The sequence below is a fragment of the Phoca vitulina genome, unplaced genomic scaffold, assembly GCF_004348235.1.
Source record: "Phoca vitulina isolate PV1807 unplaced genomic scaffold, GSC_HSeal_1.0 scaffold30, whole genome shotgun sequence".
Classification (NCBI taxonomy): Eukaryota; Metazoa; Chordata; class Mammalia; order Carnivora; family Phocidae; genus Phoca; species Phoca vitulina.
Window position 1 is genome coordinate 22,397,586 of NW_022589733.1, and position 26,671 is coordinate 22,424,256.

The 26,671-nt window shown below is 36.6% G+C and overlaps 1 protein-coding gene across 2 annotated transcripts in view; it reads left to right on the forward strand.

Annotated features, from left to right (window-relative positions):
• Positions 1–26,671, forward strand: part of AP1G1 (adaptor related protein complex 1 subunit gamma 1) — a 77,326-nt gene that overhangs the window by 27,890 nt on the left and 22,765 nt on the right. The window contains exons 3-12 of one of the 2 annotated variants that reach the window (XM_032424101.1): positions 8,931–9,055; positions 14,964–15,105; positions 16,865–16,961; positions 18,135–18,211; positions 19,041–19,049; positions 21,618–21,713; positions 22,158–22,238; positions 22,437–22,535; positions 25,127–25,182; positions 26,354–26,467. In XM_032424101.1, coding sequence (XP_032279992.1) covers positions 8,931–9,055; positions 14,964–15,105; positions 16,865–16,961; positions 18,135–18,211; positions 19,041–19,049; positions 21,618–21,713; positions 22,158–22,238; positions 22,437–22,535; positions 25,127–25,182; positions 26,354–26,467 — 896 coding nt within the window. The remainder of the gene's footprint in view (positions 1–8,930; positions 9,056–14,963; positions 15,106–16,864; positions 16,962–18,134; positions 18,212–19,040; positions 19,050–21,617; positions 21,714–22,157; positions 22,239–22,436; positions 22,536–25,126; positions 25,183–26,353; positions 26,468–26,671) is intronic. The other variant, XM_032424103.1, reaches the window with a different exon arrangement.

Sequence of the window (26,671 nt, forward strand, 5' to 3'; positions counted from 1 at the left end):
TGTGGGTCTTTTATCTAGGAGTCTCTTAGTAATGTAAAAGACCGTATCCTCAACATTTTTACAACAAAAGCCATGATAAATTTCTTGTAGGATTTATAACCTTTCATGTGTCTGGCTTAAACATGACCCAGAAATAAAGTTGAGTAAAGAAGTGGGTAGATTGTAGGAGTAAAAAATGGTAGCTTGGGAGCCAGACTCTTTCACAGATGTGTTTTGTTTGCACAGTACGTTAAATTTTTTGAATTTGCTGCCGACATAAAAATCAAGGAACTTCTCATGGAAATCTGGATTTCTAGTTTCTCTTAGAAAATCGGGAGGATTTGACAGCACTGGATCCACATTTTCCCATGGCACTAGTGGGCTGGTGACCTTGTCCAGGCTAGGCTTGCATTGTCTGTTTCCTTCCTGTTCCAGCCTGGCTTCCTATCCTCAGTTACCTGTCCATAGTAGTCTTCCCTTCCATCAATACAGTATAGCACTTCACTTCCTTATGTTCCTTAAAGTTTTAGTGTTCTCTATAATAAAGTCTTACAAACCTTTGGTGAAATTTATAGGTTCCTTAGAGTTCTTCGTCCTATTGCAAATAGCGCTCTTAAAACTTTAATAATTAGGTTTTAGATATTACGGAAATATAATTCATTTTTGCATATTTATCTTCTTAGCAACATTATTGCATTTGGTTCTAAGAGTCCTTGTAGACTCCATTGCTTCCATATAGTCAATACTGTTGTCTGTAAGCAATGGCAATTCCCTAACTTTCCGTCCTTAATCATTTTTTTTCTTCTTTCTTTACTACAATGTATCTATAATTGGATGGCGATAGTAGGCATTCCTGCCTTGAGCACCTTTAAACCGAGATTGTGCCCAAAATAAGCCTGAACTGTCTTTGCCAGAAAACAAAAACTACAGAGGTCATGTTAAAAGGATTTAGTAGCCACCAGAAGTGGCTTTTTGTTGTGCCCCAAAATAAGAAAATTTGAGCATTAATAAGAATAATTATAATTGAATATACCAAGTTAGTTTATATCAGTGAGTTCATAATTTTTTATCTAAAGATTTTATTTATTTGAGCACACGCACAAGTGAGCAGGGAGAGGGGCAGAGGGAGAGAGAGAATCTCAAGCAGACTCCACACAGAGCGGGGAGCCTGACATGGGGCTCGATCTCATGATGCTGATATCATGACCTGAGCCAAATCAAGAGTCGGATGCTTAACCGATTGTGCCACCCAGGGGCCCCAGTGAGTTCATAAGTATTAAACAAATTTTTAAAAACTCCATTGGTCATCTTTGGAGCATACTAGGGTCTCATTTTGAAAACTAGTAGATAAAAGGAAAAGAAACATTTATCCTGCCTTTCCTACCAGTAGTTCTTTCTGAAGGAATTATTGGTAAGTTCCTTCCAAAGGAACTCTTGGTAACCCAATGGTACATATAGAGAAGTTGCTCCTTAGAGGAAAAATCCAGCTAATAAATGAAAGAATAAAAGAATTAGAATATTACTATTTTGTGATCTCTGATGATCATTATCGATGCTAATGTCACAAAAGAGAGACAACCACCAGAAATAATGACATTCTTGATGAAAGTTCATACCACCACCTATGAAGTGTATTTGCTAAGTCAAAATAAAATAAAAACTGAAAAACCTGAATCTGATCAAGAATCTTGTCCATTTAACAAGGGACTTTAATAAGAGTTCATTGCAGCATTGTTTCTGATATGAAAACATTGGGAATAATCTATATGTCCACAAAAAGAATAGGTAAGTTGTGGTATATTCACAAGTGGGATACTATATTAGCAATGAAGATAACTAAATTACAGTTTCTTGTCTGAATGTGAGTAGTACTCAAAGATGTTGAATGAAAAGAACAGGACTATGGTATGATACTTATATAAAGCTTAAAACATTCAAAAACAATTGTCTCAACATATGTAGTAAAGACACATGGTGTGGCAATGATGAACAGCAATTTTGAGTTTTCGTTACTCCTGGGATGGAGAGAAGGGAAATGGAATCGAGGCAGAGTATGCAGAGGGCTTCAATTGAATTTGTAATATTAAAAAATGTAAAATAAAATAAGTAGGGCAAAATGTTAAGATTTGCTAAAGCTGGCTGGTGCCTCAATGACTGTTACATGATTTTTGTGTATTTTTGAGTGAAATATTTCATAATAAATTTTCTCAGGAGAAATGGGATGCAATAGGAATGTTGTTTTTTTTTTTTTCCCCTGCCAGAAGAATGAAAAAATAGACCGGTCTCCTATAGATTTTTTTTTTTTTTAAGATTTATTTATTTATTTGACAGAGAGAGAGACCGCGAGAGAGGGAACACAAGCAGGGGGAGTGGGAGAGGGAGAAGCAGGCTTCCCGCGGAGCAGGGAGCCCGATGCGGGGCTCGATCCCAGGACCCTGGGATCATGACCTGAGCCAAAGGCAGACGCTTAACGACTGAGCCACGCAGGCACCCTCTCCTATAGATTTTTATGTTGCCAGACTACATAGTGGTAAAGCAGTTACAGGCTTATTCTTCAAATGTGTGTGTGTGTGTGTGTGTGTGTGTGTGTGTGTGTTGTGTGTATAAACTAGAAATTTATTTCTGAATGTTAAATTGAAATAAAGGTAACTTTTTAAAAGACCTAAACAATCAGTTGCAGAGCCTTTAATCAAGGTGATTGTTCACATCATAAAGCTTAGATGTTAAATTTAAAAGCAAATGTATATATGCATTTGACCTTGTGGGAAATTGTTCTAAAAGCTAACAAAATAGGTGCAGCTTTTTTCAAGGGCAACCAGATTAAATGTTGATAAAGGGCAATATTTGTACTTGCTTTAGAACAATGTAACAAGGCCAAAAACCTTTCTTTTAAAAAAAAATTGCTTTGAAATTCGGAGAAAATTGGAATATTGAGTCATCTAGAAAATGTTTATAAAAATCCAGTTGTCAGGCTTTACCTGAAACCTACTGTGTCAGGATATTTCGGGGGTGACCAACATATTTCGAAACTCTCCCAGGTGATTTTGATCAGTCAAGTTTGGAAACCACTTCCTTAAGGCATTATATTTATTCCAAAAGGAGGTGGTAACTTCCCTCTCTTAGGCTTGCTAATGGATGCCTGGAATGTTTCTGCTGAGAAAAATTCTTAGGCCACTTCAAGGGTCAGCTGTAGAGAATTAGTGACTACTGTATTTGCCTTGAAAGCAGAGAGTTGAGGGCAGCGTTAAGGTTGTCTTTCATGATGTGGCTCAGTTATTTTAGTGAAGAGGAAACTGAGGCCCAGGTTGTTGAAATAACTTGCTTAGGTCTCTTAAGCTAGAACCAGGATTAGGGCTCCTAAATCAAATTGGTTCTTTCTATTCCACTCTGTGTTACATAAAGGGATAGGAATCTTTCTCTGTTTTCTTACTGTTTCTCACCTTAAATGAGTGCCCTTCCTAACTTGTTTCCATAGTAGCTTGTGCATATTTGTCACAGTATGTATATATGATATATATATCCTTTGATGTATATATATGTATCATACTTATGATATATATCCAAATGTTGGTTTCCTTTTGTGTGCCCTTCTAACTGGGTGTCAATGAGAATGTCTAGCACATTGGTTTTTAACAAAGCAGGATTTTATGAAGTTAAAGAAAAATCACAGCTTCTTCAAAAACAATTGGAAAGTAAATGTAAAAATCAGTGAATAGCTTAAAGTTATCGCAGTCAGACCTTTGGGATGGGAGGTAGCGGGGAGAGTGAGAAGGTTGCTGTTGAGAAGAGTGTTGTTGGCAAGGAAGAAGCTGATAGTCAGTGAAAAATACAAAATAACTGCCAGCAGAAGAAGGCATAGCCATCATGGGGATTAGAGATAAGGAACGGACATAACTTTTTAAGCTCTTATAGCATTGCAGGTATAAAAGAATAGCACAATAATCGTTCATTTTGAATTTATTTAAAAAGGGCTGGTTGTTCCCATTTACTGAGTTGTATTTTCATAAGATTTTGGTCTTAAATTTTCAGTGTTTTCATAAAACAATTCCAAGGCTCAAATGCTTTTTTGTTAATTTTTTTTTTTTAAGATTTTATTTATTTATTTGATAGAGACACAGCGAGAGAGGCAACACAAGCAGAGGGAGTGGGACAAGCAGGCTTCCCACGGAGCAGGGAGCCCGATGCAGGGCTCGATCCCAGGACCCTGGGATCATGACCTGAGCCGAAGGCAGATGCCCAACGACTGAACCACCCAGGCGCCCCTTTTTTGTTAATTTTTGAAATGACATGTTACTCAATTTGGTAGAGGGAATAATTGCCCTAGGTTGTTTTTTTTCCTCCTTTTTAATTATATTATTGTATTAACTTTTGTAACCATGAGTTAGATATAAGTTCCCTTTATCCTGCAGTTTTAAACTTCTAGTCCAATATTATTTATCTTTGGAATAGATAATGACAGTTCACTGATGCAAAATTTAAAAGATACAAAAGAATATATGATGAAAACCCTGCTTTCTGTCCACTTCCAGACACTTAGTTTCCTGTTTTGTTTTTTGGTTTTTTTAAGATTTTATGTATTTATTTGAGAGAGAGAAGGAGAGAGTGAGCGAGAGAACACAAGCGGGGGGGCAGGAGAGGGAGAAGCAGGCTCGCGGGGGGCTCGATCCCAGGACCCTGGGTTCATGACCTGAGCTGAAGGCAGACACTTAACCGACTGAGCCATACAGGACCCCTACTTAGTTACCTTTTTATAAGCAACTGTCTGTGTCTATCCTTCCAGAGATACTTTATACATCTCCCGGCAATGGAAATGCCCCCTCCACTGTAAAACGCGTGTGGTGCTGTCTACTTATTAATCTGTCTTGAATGTTAGCCCATGTCCTCATTCTGTTTTCCAGCTTTTTTGACATGCTCTTTTTTTTGCCAGCTTCTTTGACATACTCATCTCAATGTATCTAGCATAGTAGTCCATGATATTTCTTTTATTTTTTAAAGATGTGGTTTATTTGAGAGAGGGAGAGAGAGAGAGCGAAAGAGAGGGAGCGCAAGCACAAAGGGGGGAGGGGCAGTGGGAGAGGAAGAAACAGACTCCCCAGTGAGCAGGGAGCCCAGTGCAGGGCCTGATCCCAGGATTCTGGGATCATGACCTGAGCCAAAGGCACACGCTTAACCGACTGAGCCACCCAGGTGCCCGTATTCCATGATATTTATGAGTCATTATTAAACTGATGCCTTATTAAGGGACATTTGTTTCCAGTGTTAGTATTTATTTATTTAATTTTAGGTAGGCTCCACACCCATTGTGAAGCTCAAACTCAGGACCCTGAGATCAAGAGTCACATGCTCTATTGACTGAGCCAACCAGGTGCCCCTCCAGTCTTACTGCTTAAAGTAATACTACGGGGCACCTGGGTGGCTCAGTTGTTGGGCGTCTGCGTTGGGCTCGGATCGTGATCCCGGGCTCCTGGGATCGAGCACCGTATTAGGCTCTCTTCTCTGCGGGAAGCCTGCTTCTCCAGAACTCTCCTGCTCCCCCTGCTTGTGTTCCCTCTCTGGCTGTCTCTCTCTCTGTCAAATAAATAAAATCTTTAAAAAAAAAAAAAAGTAATACTACAGTTGAATAATAACCATTATTTTACACATGTATGAATGTAAAGGTAGTCTAAGTTCCTAAAAGTGGAATTGTTGCGTCGAAGGGTATGTGTATTTGTACTTTAGATAGGACAGATCTTTCTCAGTACAGCTTGTGCCAGTTTATATCCAGTCACTAATGTCCTCGCACTGTTAACGACAGTCTAACTTTGCTAATATAATAGGTTAAAAAATACTATCTCAGTATGGTTTCCATTTGCATTTCTTTTTCTCTTCTAATAACTTCACGGAGGCATATTTTGCATATCATGAACTTTTCAAGTGTACAGTTCAGTGATTTGTTTTAAGTGAATTTACCTAGTTGGGTTTGCATTTGTTTTATGAGGTGGTTGAACTCCATTTCATATGTTTGAATTATTTTTGTTTTCTTTGAACTGTACATATTCTTTGTCCATTTTATATTGAGTTGTTGGTCTTTTTGAAAATCAGTTTGTAGGATCCTGTTATATAGGATTTCATGTCTATGAGCAAGTTGCAAATATTTTTTCCAAGTTTGTCTTTTGTTTTTTGACTTTGCTCAGGGAGTTTGGAGTAAAACCAAAAGTTATTTTTTATCTCTGTGGTTGCATGAATATAAAAGCTAGACTGTTTACTGTGGTCTTTAAGCATATGCTAGCTTTGTAGGTTAGCAGTGTTTCAGGTGGGATTTTCAAGTAGCTTTAAGTGAGACGGAGTAGTACTCAGTTTGAGGTTGTTACCAAAGGGGCAGAAACATTTAATTGATTTTACTATTTTTTTCCTGTACTGTAACTCACACTAGAGTTGCATTTTTAGTGGTTGCTGCTCAAAAATGGATGCCCTACCCTTATATTTCCTCAAAAACCCATTGTCCACCCCTCCATCCTTTTTCTTTTTCAATATCTGAAAACTTTGATAATATTCTTAAAGATGAAACATGGTACTTTCTTAGCACTATTGCTGGCCACTGACACCGAAGTGTAGCGTATGATGAGAGTTAATCCTTCAGCAGAGGATGTTTTTCAATACATCAAGAGAGCAGTTTTTAAATAGCTCCAAACAGTTTTATTTGTAAATTTTTTTACTTTCCTCAATTTCACTTCTGAACTTATAGGCAAATTCAGATGGGGAGTAGTCTCATGATTTTAGACTGTTGTACATAGTTCTGCATTTGAGCCCCTATTCCTTGGGATGCAGTGATTCTAAATGGGAGTTTCCAGTCTTTAATCTTAGATTTTTCCAGCCATTTCCAGTCTTTAATCTTAGATTTTCCTCTCAAAATTTGCTACCTTCATAAAGCAAATGTATATTCTTGAAGCAAAGTCACTGTACCAATGGGGAATATTAAAAAGAATTAGTGTTTATCCCTTTAAATTCTCTTCACTGTTTAATTTTTAGGTAAGTTTTAAACAAGTGTCACAAAAAGCAATAAATTGTACTCACTAATCATTGATGACTTTTAGTGTGACTATCTTAAAACTTGACGTAGGGACTCCTGGGTGGCTCAGTCGGTTAAGCGTCTGCCTTCGGCTTGGGTGGTGATCCCAGGATCCTGGGTTCAACCCTACTTGTGCTCTTCCTATCAAATAAATAAATAAAATCTTAAAAAAAAACTTGGCCAAAAAAATACAAAGTCCCATTAATGCCTAAGAGTAAAGTCTTCTTCCTCATTAGTTCATCTTAATAACAAATTTTTGGATAATTTATTTGTGTAATGCCTGGTATTTGTTAAAAGCATGATTCAGGGGGCGCCTGGGTGGCTCAGATGGTTAAGCGTCTGCCTTCAGCTCAGGTCATGGTCTCAGGGTCCTGGGATCGAGCCCCACATCGGGCTCTCTGCTTGGCGGGGAGCCTGCTTCTCCCTCTCCCTCTACTGTTCTCCCTGCTTGTGCTCTCTCGCTCTGTCAAATAAATAAAATCTTTAAAAAAAAAAAAAAAGCATGATTCAGTAAGGATGATAAAAATTTCAGTGATACCTGATTCTTAGAACTCTTTTTTCACTGCTAAAATATTAATTTATACTATTATTAAATGGGAAGGTTAAAAACTCTTCTGTTTGAAAAAGAGTAAGATTTTCTGATAATATTTTACCTCCTGTTTTTCTCATTCACCTCAGCAGTAATTTTTCTGCTGACATTGTAAAAATGACTTTCTTCATTTTCTATTTCAGTAATTGTTTTTTAAAATTTAAATTGAGTGCATAGAAGGAAGGGAAGGGTTGTTATATAATCTGTCAGTTTCAGAAGGCACTTCAGTTTCCCTTTTGGATCTTGGTTATTCTTGGAGGCTTTGATTTGTTCATGATAGTATAGTCATTTCTGTTAACTTTCAGTGTTTTTAATGCAGATACATCAAGAGAGCAATTTTTAAATAGCTCCTAACAGTTTTATTTGTAAATTTTTTTACTTTCCACAATTTCAGTTTTGAACTTATAGGCAAATTCAGATGGGGAGTAGTCTCATGATTTTAGACTGTTGTACATAGTTCTGCATTTGAGGCCCTTCCTTTGGGATGCAGTGATTCTAAATGGGAGCATAGTTTGCAAAACTTTTCTTGGAGTGTCTAACTTATGTACACCCTTTGAAAATCATTGTTACAAGGGAATGTTTGGCCTTTTCTATGTTAGTCAAGATGGAATGATAAAGTATATTAAAATGATTGTGATGTTAAAGAAAGGCTACGTAGAGAGACAATCTGTTTACAAAGAGTCTTAAGCTCTGAGGATTTTTATCAATTATGTAAAGAAAAAGTCATATAAAACATTTTAGGTTAATTCCACTCCTGAAATTTCCTCTGGCCTTTTTTTTTCTCTGTGTTTTTATTCCTCATATGCTAAACTCACTTCTCCCTACTACTTGGTTCAGGCCCTACATATAGCACTTTGCACATTATATTAAAGTTAGTTGTTGTCTCAGTTGTATATTCCTAATGTTTAAGATAGTGTTTGGCACTTTGATGTATTGCCAGTTACTGAATTTTTTGCTATTCAAAATAGGAAACAGACCATAAATATACACATAAGTTAGGTGTTCAAATTGTACAACCTGGGGATTAAATTAAGAATTGGGTTTATTAATATTTTATTATAATACTTTAGTAGTATTTATTTATTTCAATCTGTGGAAGTAGGTAAACCTCACAGATTATTTGGATAGTGTATATCATAGGACCTTGCTGAGATGATCTATTCCAGAACTCGGTATCTATTATCAAGACATCTAAGGATCTTAGGCGATTTGATACCTACTTATTTTAGTCATCCACTGACTCTGGGTTAAAAACATTGCTTTCCTAATGTGGTAGCAATTTCTTAATTTCTTTTCTTTTTTTAAAATTTGCAGTTGGAATGCCTCAAGCTTATTGCCTCTCAAAAGTTCACAGACAAACGCATTGGCTATTTAGGGGCAATGCTGCTATTAGATGAAAGACAAGATGTCCATCTTCTCATGACAAACTGTATCAAGAAGTAAGTCTTACTTTTCCTTCTTTTAATGACTACTTTGTGCTTTCAAAGTTTTCTTATAATATGACATCAAGAGTTTTTATTTGATTTTATTTAATGTCTAGAATATATTTGAATTGCTTTTGTAGTTTATATGTAAAGAGGGTAAGCAAAGGTTTCTGTAGGGGAATATTTATTATTATTTTTAAAGATTTTATTTTATTTATTTTTTTTTTAAAGATTTTATTTATTTATTTGACAGAGAGAGACACAGCGAGAGAGGGAACACAAGCAGGGGGAGTGCAAGAGGGAGAAGCAGGCTTCCCGCCGAGCAGGGAGCCCGATGCGGGGCTCGATCCCAGGACCCTGGGATCATGACCTGAGCCGAAGGCAGACGCTTAACGACTGAGCCACCCAGGCGCCCCTTAAAGATTTTATTTATTAGAGAAAGTGCGTGCACAAGCAGAGGGGGGTGGGGAGGAGGGTGGGAGAGGGCGAGAGAGAATCTCAAGCAGACTCCGTGCTGAGTGTAGAGCCTGATGTGGGGCTCCATCCCACGTCCCCAAGATCATGACCTGAGCCCAAATCAAGAGTTGGACACTTAACTGAGCCATCTAGGCGTCCTGTAGAGGATAATGTAATTAAACAAAGGAAGGCATTGCTGTACATCTTCAGGTATAGGAACACGATTTAGCAATGAAACAAGAATTTGGGCCTACATGGAATAGAAAAAACATTGGTAAATCAGAGATTTCTTATCTTGTATTTCCAGGACCTTGAATACCATACGTAATGAAATGTTACTTTTATTAAAGAATTACCAGTGTATGTTCTGAGTAAATACCATATAAAGGTAAAAGAAGAGGTCTTGTTTGTGAGTGGTCTAATTCAAGATTTCAGTTGCATGAAATTATACTTAGCCTTGTGAATTTTGTGTATGTCTTTTTTTTCCTCTAATGGTGCATTACTAGTCCAGTCATGTTTGTTTAACTTACAAATTGAGGAATGCTTGCTATATGAAAGAATTAGAGTAGCCAAGCAGGGGAATTAGCAGTTCTTTCTTCCCAGCATCCCTCTTACAGCAAATGTCTGTTAAAAAGTTATGGAAGTTCTGATGGCTTTACTGGTTAAAGGTGCTTTTTGGTTTGTTTTAGTTTGGTTTTGGTGTGTCTGTTGGTTTAATTTCCTTTTGTAGATTTCTTTTTCATTTGTAGTTTTTATTTGTTTGACAGAAAGTAGAAGCAGGGGATATAGGTAATCATATTTGTAGTATTGAACTCTTACACTTTTCTGTGGTCAATAATGTTTTACTTTAAAATTTTCCAATGGATAATGGAAAATCCCAAAATGAGAATTATGATTTGGTTGTAAATACAGTGTGTGTCATGTAAGTACATTGAGTCTGTGAACTTAATTTTGGGAGAATCTTATTTTTTGGCCTTGAAATAAATACTAATGAAAATACTAAGTTGATTCATTTATTCAACAACTATTTATTATATACGTGTTGTGTGCCAGGAGCTGTTATAAGTTCTGGGGAGGGAGAATGAAAAAAAAATTGGCAGAGATCCTTGGTATTAAAGAAGTTACATTCTACATGTTCAGCATGACTCTTACACATTTACTCTGGCTAGGTCTCTGAGAGTTTCTTTAATTTTTGTTCTTGCATGCTTTGTTGCCCTTATTACTTAAGCCTTCAGTCACATGCTGATGATCTGGCAGTTCTGCCTAGCACCACGTTCATATTAAGAGTTAATACCAAACCCAAGTATACGTTTGTAGCTTGATAAAAATTGAAGAATGAGGCACATAGGCAAAGAAGAAATCTTTGTTTTGAATTTTAATGAGACCTAGCCAAGCTTCAAGTGAACTTTTTGAGAGAGAACTAGTAGTTGGGAATTGATCTGGCACTTTAGTTTAAGCTCAAGTTAAAGGACATTGGATCATTTAGTTTTGTTTTTTAAAAATATTTGTTAATGAATGGGTTTGTTTGGTGAGGGTGTTTTGGTTTGTTTTTGGTTTTTTTGGTTTTTGTTTGTATTATAGGGCATCATAGTGTACCAGCGGTTTTTATGTTTAATAATGAATGTTTCCTGGGACGCCTAGGTGGCTCAGTCAATTAAGTGTCTGCCTTCGGCTCAGGTCATGAACCCAGTGTCCTGGGATCGAGTCCCACATCGGCCTCCTTGCTCAGCCAGGAGCCTGTTTCTCCCTCTGCCTGCCATTCTCCCTGCTTGTGCTGTCTCTCTGACAAATAAATAAATAAAATCTTAAAAAAGAAAAAAGAATGTTTCCCTCACTGTTCATTGGCCTAGAAAAGCTCTAAGCAATTAAAGATCTTGGAATCATTAAAAATTGGATATATTTTAAGAGCTTGCATTATGCAAATGTTCTTAATCATTGAAAAATAAATGAAAAGTCAGCTAAATATTCTTGGAAACTAGGAGCCTAAATGGTAAAGCATAGTTAAGACTTCAACATTATTTTTACCAGGAAAAAAAAAAAAATTTTTTTTTTTTTGAGAAAGAGGGAGGGTGGGGCAGAAGGAGAGGGAGAGAGAATTTTTTTTTTTTTTAAGATTTTATTTGTTTATTTGACAGAGAGAGCACAAGCAGGGAGAGTGGCAGGCACAGGGAGAGGGAGAAGCAGGCTCCCTGCTGAGCCAGGAGCTTTACTCAGGGCTTGATCCTGGGACCCTGGGATCGTGACCTGAGCCAAAGGCAGATGCTTAACCGACTGAGCCACCCATGCTCCCCGGAGAGAGAGAATCTTAAGCAGGCTCCATGCCCAGCTCGGATCCTAACTCGGGGCTTTATCTTACAACTCTGAGATTATGACCTGAGCCAAAAATCAAGAATTGGACACTTAAATGGTGCCCCTTATCAGTAATTTATATCTTAAATACTCAAATTGTTAAGAAGTAGCAAACCTGGCTAATTTATGCTTTACCTTCTTTTCCTCTTTGTTCAAGGAAGATTAAAACCATTTATTATTTCATTTAAAATTACCAATAATGAACCCCTTACATGTTAAATAATGTTTTTAATGAAAAATATTTTCCAAAGCAAAAAATTCAAAGGAGAAAAATAACATTATTTCACATTTTTGTAAATCTTTAAACATCTGGCCTAATGGAAGACAGCAGATGTCATATTTGCTTCTGCATTCAGTTTCTTATGTTATGTTTTGATTAAAGTATATGAAGAATATCCAGCCTTTTACAGATAATGTAGTTAGAAAAAGGAAGAGGACTTTAATATCTTTTCAAATATTCTTCTTTGATACTATACCAAAACTCCGTAAGTGGTAGTTTCTTAAGGATTAGTTACAATGTGGAATTTGAAACAATATCAGTGAAGTTTGGTATTTTGTTATATTAAACCCATTGGTTTGTCTCTCACTTGGAATCTTTTACTCATGTATGCATTTGTAACACCATGCCTAAGTCATTTGGGAAAAACTGGCTGAGTTAAAGTATTGGTAGACTGTGAAGTTCATCATGGCAATACAAATTTTCCAAAATTCTAACTCTCGCTTCAAAGCTTGGATTTTTATCATTGGCAACAAATATTGTCAGTTGTTGCTCTTAAAGTGATAGGCCAACTTGGCTCTTTTTCCAGATGTCTGCCAGATACCCAAATCTTAATAATTATAGTTGTTTGTCAGTTATTTTTCAAATCAAAATCATATACATTTGAAAAGTTCATAGTTAGGGGCGCCTGCATGGCTCAGTCGTTTAAGCATCTGCCTTTGGCTCAGGTCACGATCTCAGGGTCCTGGGATCGAGCCCCCACATCGGGTTCCCTTCTCGGCTGAGAGCCTGCTTTTCCCTCTCCCTCTGCCCCTCCTGCTCGTGCTTTCTCTTACTTCAAATAAAAAAAACTTAAAAGAAAAGTTCATAGTTTAGCTTGCAAGTTGCACAAGTGCTTTTCTCTGAGATTGCCACTTCAGTGTGCAGAAGTTCTTTATGCATACTTCCTATTTCATCACACAATATTAAACTTCTCATTTGAGTCAAGATTTAATAAAACTAATCTTTTTTACTGCTTTTTCAGAGGCAGTCTTAGGTGAAACAGACTCATTCCCTCCCTCCCTCCTTTCCTTCCTTCCTTCCTGTGTGTGTGGCAGTGAATTCAATGACTACTAGTACAGTTTGGTGCCACTACTCTGATTTGTAATATGTCAGTAATTTCCCCCCCCCCCACTGCTTTTGCATCATTAGTGCAAATGTCAGTACAGTTGGCAAATAATGAGTTAGTATTGTGAAAATAGTTTGGCTCTCATGGACCCCGTGAAACAGTCTTGGGGGCTTCCAGAGATCCATTAACTACTGAAATCCTTGAGAACCACTAACTAAAGAATATTAAAATGCTCTTAAAGCATTTTAGAAGTAGCATAACTCATACAATAATTCAGCTTCTGAATAGTAGAAGTTGATTATAATATATAGATGAATTTACTGGTTCAAGCTTTTAGTATTTCAGCTTTTCTGAAGGTATACTTCCTGGTTGGTTTGTAAACAATTTTGTACAGTAATCAATGTCTATTAGAGATAGGATTTTGTATATCTGTATCACCAGATACTGGGCCTCACTGTAAATATCTAGCTTAGTTTGTTAAAGGTGGTTTAATTAGCTAATTTTTCTAGTTACTATTTTTTTTCTTCTTTTGAATACATAAAAGTGTAAAAATTAATGTGATATCAAGGTTAATACTATACCGTAAGGTTAGAGGTTTCAGAGTATTTCTGTTGTGATATTTAAGTCACCTTAAATGCTCTAGTAGTGGGGACTGTTTTCTGATTTTTTTTTTTAAGGTTTTGGTTGATGTATATAGATCTTGTCATTTTTTTAGAAATTAATAGTAGAGCATATTAAAATATTTTTTTATTTTTATTTTTTAGAGAGCAAGAATGTGCATGTGCCAGAGCGGGGTGGGGGGAAGGTGGGAGAGTGAGGGGGTGGTGCGGGGGGAGGAGGGATGGAGGGAGAGGGAGAGAGAGAGAGAATCTTAAGCAGGTTCCTTGCCCAGCGTGGAGCCTGATGCAGGGCTCAGTCTCACGGCCCTGAGATCATGACCTGAAATGAAATCAAGAGTCAGACCCTTAACTGACTGAGCCATCCAGGCGCCCCCCAAAATCTTTTTTCTTTTTTTTTTTTAAGATTATTTATTTATTGGGCGCCTGGGTGGCTCAGTTGGTTAAGCGACTGCCTTCGGCTCAGGTCATGATCCTGGAGTCCCCGGATCGAGTCCCGCATCGGGCTCCCTGCTCGGCAGGGAGTCTGCTTCTCCCTCTGACCCTCCCCCCTCTCGTGTGCTCTCTCTCGCTCTCTCTCTCTCTCAAATAAATAAATAAAATCTTAAAAAAAAAAAAAAAAAGATTATTTATTTATTTATTTGACAGAAAGACAGCGAGAGCGGGAACACAAGCAGGGGGAGTGGGAGAGGGAGAAGCAGGCTGCCCGCTGAGCAGGGAGCCCGATGCGGGACTTGATCCCAGGACCCTGGGATCATGACCTGAGCCGAAGGCAGACACTTAACGACTGAGCCACCCAGGCACCGCCACCCCAAAAAATCTTTTAAAGATACAGTTGTGCTTCACATTTCTGTCTTTGTTGGCTTTCACTTTCATTGATTTGCTGAGTTTTCTGAAGTAGTTTGTCTTCAACAGATAACATGTTGTTGAATTTCTTTTGCATTGGTATTTGGAAACATGGAGTTGTAAGCCTGTAGGAGGCACTGTAAATCAGTTCACTGTATTCTTAATTTGTAATAAAGTAAACATGTTTTTGCAACAAGTAATCTTATTAATTATTTTCCTTACTAGAGAAATTGTGAATCATTCAGAGCTACCTCATTAGACTTTGAAGCTTCTTTATGGGGAGCACCAGGAAAAGCATGTTCATTTCTACCTTTTTCTGTTCTTTTGCAGTGATCTTAATCATAGCACGCAATATGTACAGGGGCTAGCACTTTGTACCCTTGGCTGCATGGGCTCTTCAGAGATGTGCAGAGATCTTGCAGGAGAGGTAGAGAAACTCCTGAAAACCTCCAATTCTTACTTAAGAAAAAAGGTAACTTTTAATGAAGTCAGATGTCTGCATTTGGATTAGAGAATATTATGGAGATGGGGAGGCAAATTATTTTGAGAGCTCTGATGGTGATATAACCTATCTTTCTCTGCAGTAAATATATTTTATTTAAGTCAAGTGTTTATAAGTCAAAATCTGTTTTTATACTAATTTTGGAGGTGGGTTTTTTTTATTGCTGATTAACTCCAATTGGTAATTATGAACTCTTTAATTCTTCTCTTAATTCCTTTTTTTTCAAGGAAATGATTTATAAACAAACGTTACTGGATATCCTGGATACCTAATTACTTCCTAATTTACCAGATTCTAAACAGTATTAAACAAAGTAATAATGAACAGAACTTTAAGAATTTACTTTTATTCTAATAATTAGTGCCCATGTTTTTGTATTAGTGCCTTTGAATCTCTGGAAGTGTACAGTTCCATGGGGACCTGGGTAATTATTAGAGAATGATCTAGAACACACTTTCTAAATTGGTGTGTCTAAATGAAATAGTAATGGAAGACAATGATCTTAATCTCTTACTTGCTGTTATATGTTGATACAAGCATTTTATGATTTTTTTTTTTTTAAGATTTTATTTATTTGACAGAGAGAGACACAGTGAGAGAGGGAACACAAGCAGGGGGAGTGGGAGAGGGAGAAGCAGGCTTCCCGCTGAGCAGGGAGCCCGATGTGGGGCTCGATCCCAGGACCCTGGGATCATGACCTGAGCCGAAGGCAGACGCTTAATGACTGAGCCACCCAGGCACACCAACATTTTATGTTTTTTAAAATTGTCCTTTAACCCTGTAACCTTCATAAACAAAAGGTGTAAAATTTAGAACTTCGAAGAAGTGAACACTTACTATTGCCTGGTTGACATTCACTGTGCCTCCACATTAATGGTGTGAGACAAGACGTTGCAAGGGCCAAGCTGTTTTCCAGGATCATGGACTGTTAATGTTGATTGTGAAACAAAGCCAGTGCTTTCTCTTAAAGTATGAGTGGGCTGCTCTTGTTCAAAAAGTACATTATTTCATTAAATAAAACATTTCTATGGATTGGAAAAAAAATTTTTTTTTCCCCTAAATATAACTTGGGAAAAATTAGCTGAAATCTTTTCTTGTTACTGTATCTGAACTTTTGTGGTATTTAACTCCAACAAATAGTAGTTATGGTTAGTTTTGGCAGGCATAATCAAAATCAGTCTTTGTACCTTTCTTTCCAGTGAACAAGCCAAGACCATCTTTTCTTCAGTAGAGATTAGCTAATTATTAAATGGTTTTCTTGATATCAGCAGAGAATGAATTGGGGGAAGATATGGGTATTATTAAAAGTAACAGTAGTAATGTATCTTTAAATTGCATGGTGTTTTTATAAAACCTTTTGGTCATCTTAGAAGAATGAGTATCACAGATGGATGTCTTTATTTTTTACTCTGTAAAACTCCACAGAAGTTATATTTAATTTGTTTGATAAATTCATGTTAACCATGGTCTAGTCTACGAAGTTTTTGTCCACTTATTTAGTAATACATGAATGAAGGGATAGGTGAGCTAAAAGTTCTCATTAATGAAATAGTATAAATTGGAAAGTCCTAACCAGTTAATAAATAATAAATCTGATATCTGACTTCTTTGTTCTTTCTTCTTTCAGTAGGTGAACTAAATGGTAAGGTTTTTTTTTTTGTTGGTGTTTTTTGTAAGATTGGCTGCCCTGACTTAATTGAAATAAATCTTCTGTCCTTTTTCTTTATAGGCAGCACTGTGTGCTGTTCATGTCATCAGGAAGGTTCCTGAACTTATGGAGATGTTTTTACCAGCAACAAAAAATTTATTGAATGAAAAGAACCATGGTAATGTGATTTGGATGTGCTTGTGAAGTATTGAGGAAAAGAGGAAAGAGAAAAGGCTTCAGGCAGTTTTGGCCTTCTCTTTGAGTGCGGTGGACTTGCCTTTTTACTGTGCTTAGACACTTTGCCAGGAAGGGTTGATGGGTCAAATCTCTCTTTGCTCATATCCTCCTTTTACAATTAGAGATTGATTCCTTCATAGTAAAAACTCAGTTTTCATTTTCAGTCCTCTTTTACTATATTAAAAATACTGTGTTAAGTTACTAATATTCATTGTAATACACAAATGATCCTAGCCTTGATTTTCATATGTAAAACACTTTGATTTCCTGGCTATCTTATAATAGAAAAAACATTATTTTTTTATTGCCTGTGGTAGGAGTGTAAGATTTATGAAAATCCTTTAGGTTACTTGTAACAGGAATTTATAATGGGTACTCAGATATATTTATATAAAACTTGAGAGAAATTAAATGGAACATGGCTATTCTTTCCCATACATTTTATTCTTATTTTGAAGTCAGTGAAACAAATTCTGAGTAAAGAAAATTCATGTATCCTACTAAATGCTAAGAGAAAAAATGGTAAGGTATATTTAATTTGATTAATTCAGTCCTATGCCTAGAAGACTCAAACTTACTGAACAAATGAGTGGTTAGGGTACTTATTTATTATTAGTGGAAACTATTGTGAGATCCTTTTTACTCTGGAACAAGCATATTTACTTGATCATCCATAATTACCTTGGAGTTTTGATTCATTTTATCTGGAAATTTAAAATCTTACTAAGATTTTTACTTTTTGAATGATCACATCTCAGTTAACAGCTTATTAATAAGTACAGGGCAGATGATACCTAGCTTATAGTGACTGTGAGTATTTCTTTATGGATGGTCTCAGATGGAGAGACACGTGTGTTGGTTTTCAGTTTTTAGCAATTATCTTGGTCACATGGTTGTTTAAAATATTCTGATTTAATTGATTTGACCAGTATTAAATAGGGCCTCTATTAAATACTTCCTTTGTATTCACCTCAATGCTTAGCTTTTTTGGGAAATTAAAAAACAGAAGTAGCAACTATCCTTTTGGAATTGATCTTCAGAACTCAAAGCCCTGTTCTGTGAAGTTGAATAATATATAGCCTCATTTTAGTTTTCGTTTGCTCTTATATTTCAGGTGTCCTTCACACATCTGTAGTCCTCCTCACGGAAATGTGTGAACGAAGCCCAGACATGCTTGCACATTTCAGAAAGGTAGGTACCATTCTGTATACCTAAGCCTTTCTTGATTGAAAAATGATTTTCCTGAAAAGTATATGATTTTCTCACTTACGAATTTTCTTTTGAAAGGAAGTTATGGAGCTGAATAAAGGACTTGACCAGCCCTGCTGTGTGGGTAGGGCTGGAAGCCAGATTTGGGCATATAAGAACTGGCATAGTACAGTGTTTTCCTTTCATAATAGAAGTCTTCTCTCAGTGTTGACAGACCTACCAATCTCTCATGTGCTTTATCTGCGGTTTTCACATTGAAGTCAGGAAATGTAACCTGAGGTCAAATTACAAACAGGAATTGTGTGTGTGTGTGTGTGTGTGTGTGTGTGTGTGTGTTTAAAGGCAGGTAATTTTTTTTTTTAAGGTGAAAATTGCAAAGTGAAATTTGACATTACTTTTATGTAACACAGGGTCACCTTCTGTTCATTTTAGACCGTTGACTCTGGTGACTGAAGTCTAGCTTTCTTAAGTTCCCCCCTCCCTTTCTTACAGCGTTCTAAAGTGGAAATTTTTGTTTTCTTCACTGGCTTTTAGAAGATGGTAGTAAGGAGGCCTGGGAAAGACTGTGTTTTGGGTAGTTACATGGGTTTAATTCCTTTATAAGGTGCTGATAACTCAATAAATGGGGCTTACTTTGTATTTTAGATCTAATGAGGCTCTAATAGCACTTCTTTTTTTGGCTTTTTTTTCCTTAGATGTTCATGTCTTGATTAAATTATTGTATAAAATAGTATGAGGCCTGTATCTGTCCCTAATGCTTGCTTTGTATGTTTTGTTCCTGTTGTCTGTTTGGAATCCTGCTGTATGTTAGAATGAAAAGGTAAGAATTAACCCTCTTTTAGATGGTGCATGCCTGCATTAGGTCCTTAGTAGCTTTTGTGCATCCATCCACAAATGTAGCTTTTAAACATACACTAATGCTGAAGCTGTGCTTAATACTATGAGTTATTTGTTCTAGCATTTTTGGCTAACTCCCTAGTCCAGTTTTTGTCTTGTCACTTAAACTCCTCACTCCACAGTCAGCCTTGGATTTCAGTTGCAGCCTTTCCTAAATTCTAAGCCTCCTTCTCTGCCTTTTCTTCATCTTTACTTGAGAAACTTTGAACAGTGTCCCAGTGGCTTTGGTGATGGCAATTCCAGATCAGTTTGGAGCCTTGGCACAAAACATTGCTTCTTTTTGAAGTAGATATTTTAGAACCATGTGTGGGTAACCTCATACTTTATAAAAAGCTCTGTATGTACTTCTGAGCTCTCAGTTCAGACTTAGAGCTTTTATTTCTCCCTTACCTGCACTTAATCTTGCCTGGAAGTTTTGGGATATGAAAAGGATTTTGAGGTAGAGTGGGTGGGCATCAACTGATTTTCATGGCTGCAGCGTTTCCCTTTGTCATCTTATTTTGTTTGTCTTGTCATAAGTTTTAGTGACTTGCATTTTTGTCTGAAAAATAAAGCTGGGTCCCAAGGATTTGTATGTTAAACATTTAGACATTTGTGCCTTTTGTCCCAGGGCAATTTTATGTGGTGTGCTGGTCTTTTGTCAGTGAATAAAAAAATTTCTGAATTTATTAGCCCAAGGGAAAAAGACTTCTCCAAGAAATCAGATTAAACAAACAATCAGGGATATGTATAGTGCAAAAAGGGAGGCCATTGGGACGTATGCAGGGTGAGCCACTTTTTGTGCAGAACTTGGTTACTAGGTGATCCTGGCCTTTTTTTTTTTTTTTTTTAAGATTTTATTTGTTTATTTGACAGAGAGAGACACAGCGAGAGAGGGAACACCAGCAGGGGGAGTGGGAGAGGGAGAAGCGGGCTTCCCGCTTCTCTTCTCTTCCCGCTCCCTGGGATCAAGCCCGATGTGGGGCTTGATCCCAGGACCCCGGGATCATGACCTGAGCCGAAGGCAGATGCTTAACGACTGAGCCACCCAGGCGCCCCCCGGCTTTATTACATTTTAAAGCAGTTTACAAATTTATATTATTCTCAAGTCTAAATCTGCCCACAGTTGACAGATTTAATGGGGATTCTGTTTAGAATTTACAGGTCAGCATAACCTAGGTTTGTTTTAATCTTGGAGTTGTCCAAGTTAGAATTTTTTTTAAATGGCTTATGAATCACTTAATTCTGAAGTGTTATGGCCAAACTTCTTTAAATTCATACAGATTATGTTCTCATATTTAAAAGTGGCCTCAATGTTGTGAGTGCATTCCTCGGGCATGCCTTGGCCTTTGTTTCACTCTTGATCCCCCTTTAGAGTTGAGGCATAAGGAGGAATAGAGCCAGAACACAGTGAGAAAAAGTAATTGAGTTGCAGCAAATTGGTTGGGGCTGTTCTGATTGCCTCCAAAAGAGATACCATTTCCTTCACTTTGGACACTTGTTTTCTTAATTTTAGGTGATTAGAGTTGTTTATGTAGCTAAATTGAGTTTTTAGTTGGAGCCTGGAAAAGCTCCCATTGTGGCACATGTTTTGGAATAGGGTTTAAGATTAAGTGCCTGATCAACAGAATGAAATGAATGATAATATTTAAAGCATTTTTAAAAAATAAAGTATTTTAAAGTTTAGCTTAACCATAAAATTGCCTCTACTATTTGTTATGACTCTAATGGACAAAGTAAAGGAAGGACAAGAAGGGAATTCTGACCATAAGGAATGTATGGTTTCAGTACCAAGATGAGACAAGAAAGCAGGCAACAAAGTGTGTATAATTAAGTGCTGAAATAAAAGTTTACCAAAAATTGTATCTTATGAGTTAAGAATAGGGAGAGGAAATTATTCATGGCCTGGTATCTTCTTAAGGTGAAAAATACAATTTTTCATGTGTTTTTCCATTTGGTCCATGTTGGAGGCTTTTGTATTCCCTGTTATTTGTTGGAAAAGAATATAACTAGCCCTGTCCTCAGAGGAAAGAAATTTTTTCTCTGTTTGAGATAGTATATTTTAAAACTGTAATTTTAATAAGATCACCAGTATTTTTGGTGATAACGTTTTATATCCAAATGTTTGAATGGATAAAAATCGAACATGTTTGTGTTACCTAAGTGTGTCCAGTTCTGTAGGGTAGATACGCAGCACGGCCTGTAGGCATCTGTTTGACTTGGTTCCCATAGGCTTTCTGACCTCCTGTTACTTGTAGTATTTTTGCATATATAACTCTGGAATAAAAACGTCATTCGTTTTTAATTCAGGTAAAATACATATTCCTTCTTGAGTTCGTGGCCTAAGTACTCCTAAGTTGTATTTATCAACCGTCAGCAGTGTACCAGCATATGGTATCAATAGAATTTTCTTGGATTCGCACCCTTGCACCCTTTTTTAAAGCCAAATTACTTGTCTATTCATGAGAAATTCTTTGACGTTCACTGTGTTTTGATGCATCTTTCTTTGCAGCTTGTGCCCCAGTTAGTTCGTATTCTAAAGAACCTCATCATGTCGGGATATTCACCAGAACATGATGTTTCTGGTATCAGTGACCCCTTTTTGCAGGTGAGGTTGAAAGAAAATTTTGGAGAAATTAATTTAATACCTTTGGAATAGATTGTTTCTTTCCTCTTAAGTTTGTGTCAGTAGAAATTTGGTAGTTAACTGATTAAACGAATTACAATAATAAGTGAATAGTGATACAGTTCTGTACTGGATTAATAGAATAAAATTATAGTTTTAATGTGTAATAGCGATTGCATAGAGACTTATCAATATAGTATAGCTCTGTAGGTGGTGGTATCCTTTAGCTGTGGAGTGACAAAGTGTGGGTTGTCTCTACTTCATTCAGACATAGAAGTATTTATTACTTCTCTAAAGATAAGGTTTAAAATTCTTCTCTTTGAATCTTGACATTTCTGATGAGATCTGAGACTTCATTTAAGTTACCAAGTAAGTTCCTTTGTGCCAGGCATAATTTGTTGAAACTAATCATGTTTTGCACATTAGGTACGAATTTTGCGGTTATTAAGAATTTTAGGACGAAATGATGATGACTCAAGTGAAGCTATGAATGATATATTAGCACAGGTGAGTAGACTTAATCTGCATTATATTAAATCTTCATTTTAGTGTAGTGGGGAGCAGAATGATGGTGGTTAGAGCAGTATTTATTTGTGTTTCCTCATTGGTGGCTGTAATCATTCACAAAATGTCTCTTGTTACCTCTGGATATTTTTCAGAAGTATTGTTTTATCACTTATGTACTGCCCTCTTGTGACTTTTCAGGTTGCCACAAATACGGAGACTAGTAAAAATGTAGGAAATGCTATTCTTTATGAAACGGTTTTGACTATCATGGATATTAAGTCAGAGAGTGGACTGCGAGTAAGTCTTTTTTAATCTTTTCCCTAAACACTTCAATTAGAATAAATAACTTAGACTTGAGTACTTTCTTTTTTCTTTAATGATTTTATTTATTTATTTGACAGAGAGAGACGCAGTGAGAGAGGGAACACAAGCAGGGGGAGTGGGAGAGGGAGAAGCAGGCTTCCCGCCGAGCAGGGAGCCCGATGCAGGGCTCGATCCCAGGACCCTGGGATCATGACCTGAGCCGAAGGCAGACGCTTAACGACTGAGCCACCCAGGCGCCCCACTTGAGTACTTTAGAAATGAATTGCATTTGGAAATTTGGTGCAGAATGTATAATGCTGTGTTTTGGTATCTGAAGCATCATTCCCTCCATTGAAGGCTTTTTAATATTGATTATAATAAAGTTTGGAAGCTCTTAGGTATAGTTAGATAATATAGATGCTGTTGGGTGAAGGAAACATTTCAAAATAAGCTTTTATTAGAGCCATGATTTGAATTGTACCATCACTCCAAACAAAACATCTTATTTGAGTTAATTTGTTTTTCTTAAATATTTGTGTGTGTGGTTTTTTTAAGAAATGAACACTTAAAGTAAAAAAACTAAAACAGTACCAGAGGTATGTAGGGAGGGAAATGTTTGCCTGTAGCTTTCACGTTCTTCTAGTGGGGAATATGGTTATCCTTTTCTCATGTATTTTTTTAGAAATTAAAAATTGTGTCTGTACATGTGTATTTCTTCTTTTCCCCACTTTTTGAAACTTTTGGTAATAATTTTAGACTTACAGAAAAGTTGCAAAAATAGTTTGGAGTTCCCATATACCCTTCACTCAGTTTCCCCTAATATTAACATGGTGCGTAACTAGAGATAATTATCAAAACTAAGAAGTTAATATTGGTACTGTACTAAACTATAGAATTTAGTCAGATTTCACCAATTTTTCTACTTCTGCCATTTTTCTGTTTGAGGAGCCGATCCTTGATCCCACCTTGCATTTAATTGTCATGTCTCCTTAGTGTCCTCCAATCTGTGGCAGTTCCTCCGTCTTTCTGTGTCTTTCATGACTTTGACACTTTTGAAGAGTACTGATCAGTTACTTTGTAGAATGTCCCTCAATTTGGCTCTCTCTGATATTTTCTCATAATTAAATTGAGGTTATGGTTTTTTGGCAAGACCACCGCAGAAGTGATGTGCCCTTCTTAGTATCCTATCAGGAGGTACATGCTAATCTATTTGTCTCATTACTGGTGATATTAACCTTGGTCATTTGGTTAAGGTGGTGTCTGTTGTGTGTCTCCACTGTAAAGTTGTTATTTTTTCCTTTGTAATTAAAAGTAGTTTGAGGGAGACACTTTGAGACTATGCAAATTCCCTCTTCTCAGACTTTTTGCCCACCCATTGTAGTATCCATCAGAGAATCTTGTCTGCGGTAGTTATAGGGTGTGTTCCGGTGATACTTTTCTATTTGCCTCACTTTTTCCTCATTCCCCCTCATGAATTTATTCTTTCAGTCACCTAATGGTATAAGAATCGCTAGCTCATAGCCTTGTAAGAAACAGATTTACCAAATACAGTCCAGTATTTAAATGTATACAGTTCTTTTTGTTTTTAACATTCCATAGTATCCAGATAACTTAACCAAAGTAATTTAGGTTAGTTCTCTTCCTCTTCCTCCTTTTCAAGCAAAATGATAACATATCATATATGTTGTCCTGCACCTTACTCTCTTCACCTAATATTATCTTGGAGCTAGTATTCATGTATAGAGACCATCCCCATTAAAAAAAAAATGATGGTGGAATATACGTAATATAAAAGTTAACCATTTCTAAGTCTGTAGTTCAGTGACATTAAGTACATTCACATTGTTTTGCAATCAGCACAACCATGCATCTTCTGAACTTCTTTGTCTTCCCAAACAAACTGTATACCCATTAAACAGTAACTTTCCATTATTCCTTACCCCCAACGCCGCCTGGCAACCATCATGCTACTTTCTGTCTCTGAATTTGACTCTTCTAGATACCTCATATAAGTATAATCATAGAGTATTGTCCTTTTGTAGCTGGCTTATTTCACTTAACATAATGTCTTCAAGGCTCATCCATGTTGTAGCACATGTCAGAATCCTAATGTCTCCATGATACTCCATTGTGTGGATGTGCCATAGTGTACTTAGCAAATTTGCTATTAATGGACACTTAGGATATCCCCAGTCATTTGTGATTACAGGTAGTGTTGCAGTAGATTCGTGTGCATGTGTACAAGTGTGTTTTTCAGATGAATTTCTAGAAGTGGAATTGTTGAAGCAGAGGAGATGTTAAAAATAATTATAATTATTGCCAGATTTTTCTCCAGTGAGGCTGTGCCAATATTATTCTTCCACTAACAATATAAAAACTTTAAAACATAATCTTCTAGCAATTACTGTTGAAATAGAATATGATTTTATGAGTTTGCCTTCAGATTTTAGTTTTGTTTTTTGCTAGCTATCTATAGAAATAACAACTATCACTTTTAAATAGTTTACACCATCAGAGGCCAGGAGGTGATCCTTAACATAAATGTTTAATTTTCTTAGATTTTAACCTATGCTATTTCCCCTTAGGTCCTAGCCATAAACATCCTGGGTCGTTTCTTATTGAACAATGACAAGAATATTAGGTAAGTCAAACTGGAAAATATCTTGTATCTTGGTATTACAAACTCAGTGTTTTCAGGAGTGACTTTGCTTAAGATTGCGCATGTATTTGAGTGACTTATCTAGAACTTCAACTCGGTTTTTATTTTTAGTCTGGTCTTAAAACTGCTGTTTTGTAAAGAATTTGAGGATTTGCCTCATGACTTTTACTTTGTTTACACTGTCAGCATTAGGAGTCAGCAAACTTTTTCTGTGAAGGACCAGATGGTCAATATTTTAGGCTCTGTGGGCCTTAGGGTCTCTGTGGCAACTGTTCAAAACTCTGCATCTTGGTATGAAAGCAGTCATAGACTATGTAATTGATGAGTGGCTGTGTTCCAATAAAAATTCATTTATAGAACCACACAGCAGAGGGCTATAGAGTCTTGTAGGTAGACGCTGTGGCTTGCTGACCTCTGCTCCAAATTAAGAAAAATACATTTTGCATTGCAAACCTGGAAGGTATTTGTGAACTCCAGCTAATTTTTTTAAGTAGATGAATTTATCAGTATTTTCTTTTGTTACTTTCCTTCGTGTAGTATATCCTGCTTGCTCTTTTTCCTGTTTTAATCAGGAGAAAATGTTCTTTCTTATCATGTGAGCATTTAAAAATGTGTAAATAATCACTGTGGTACCCTGAATTATCTCCTCCTTCCAAAAGAATTTTTAAATACTTGAATCTTAAACTCATATTTTTATAGGGGCAGTTTTGGTACTAGTATCAAATAAAAGCAGAGAAAATACAAATGGTAACATTGAAATCATTTCCTCTTGCATTTTGGGGCTAAGGAAAGGCATACTATATGTTTATTTTATTGTACTACTTGGAAGAATTTGGAAGAATGGAATCAGTCACTTTTAAACAGCTTAACAATAACCCACAACCCTCGGACCAACTGGAATCAGTCACTTTTAGAAGTTTAAATGGACTTGACCATGAATGCAAATCTAAATTCTCCTGGTTACTACTACTTAAGATTAGTGTGTCTTTTATGCCTTTAAGATGTTACCATTATACTCTCTAATTCTGTCTTGTCTTTTAAATATTTAAAAATATTTAGTCATTAGACATCTTCTTTGTCATTATTTATGTAGAGAAGAGCTATCCTGAATTTTACATTTTAATTCTGTCTTCTGCAACTTCGTTTCATCCAGATATGTAGCTTTGACATCTTTGTTGAAGACTGTGCAGACGGATCATAATGCAGTACAGAGGCACAGAAGCACAATTGTGGACTGTTTAAAAGATTTGGATGTCTCAATAAAACGGTAACAGATTATTGATAGTTCTCTGCCCCACCCCCCGCCTGATAACTTCATAATAGTTCTGAGAATGAGAATGTTGCCATTTGTTTTTATTTAGTCGTTATTTTCACAGATGAACTCTGCTGAGTAAATCCTTTTTAAGAAAGGATTGGCAGGGAGAAGGTTAGGTCAATGAAGGAGGCCAATAAGGAATACTGAAGTGCACAC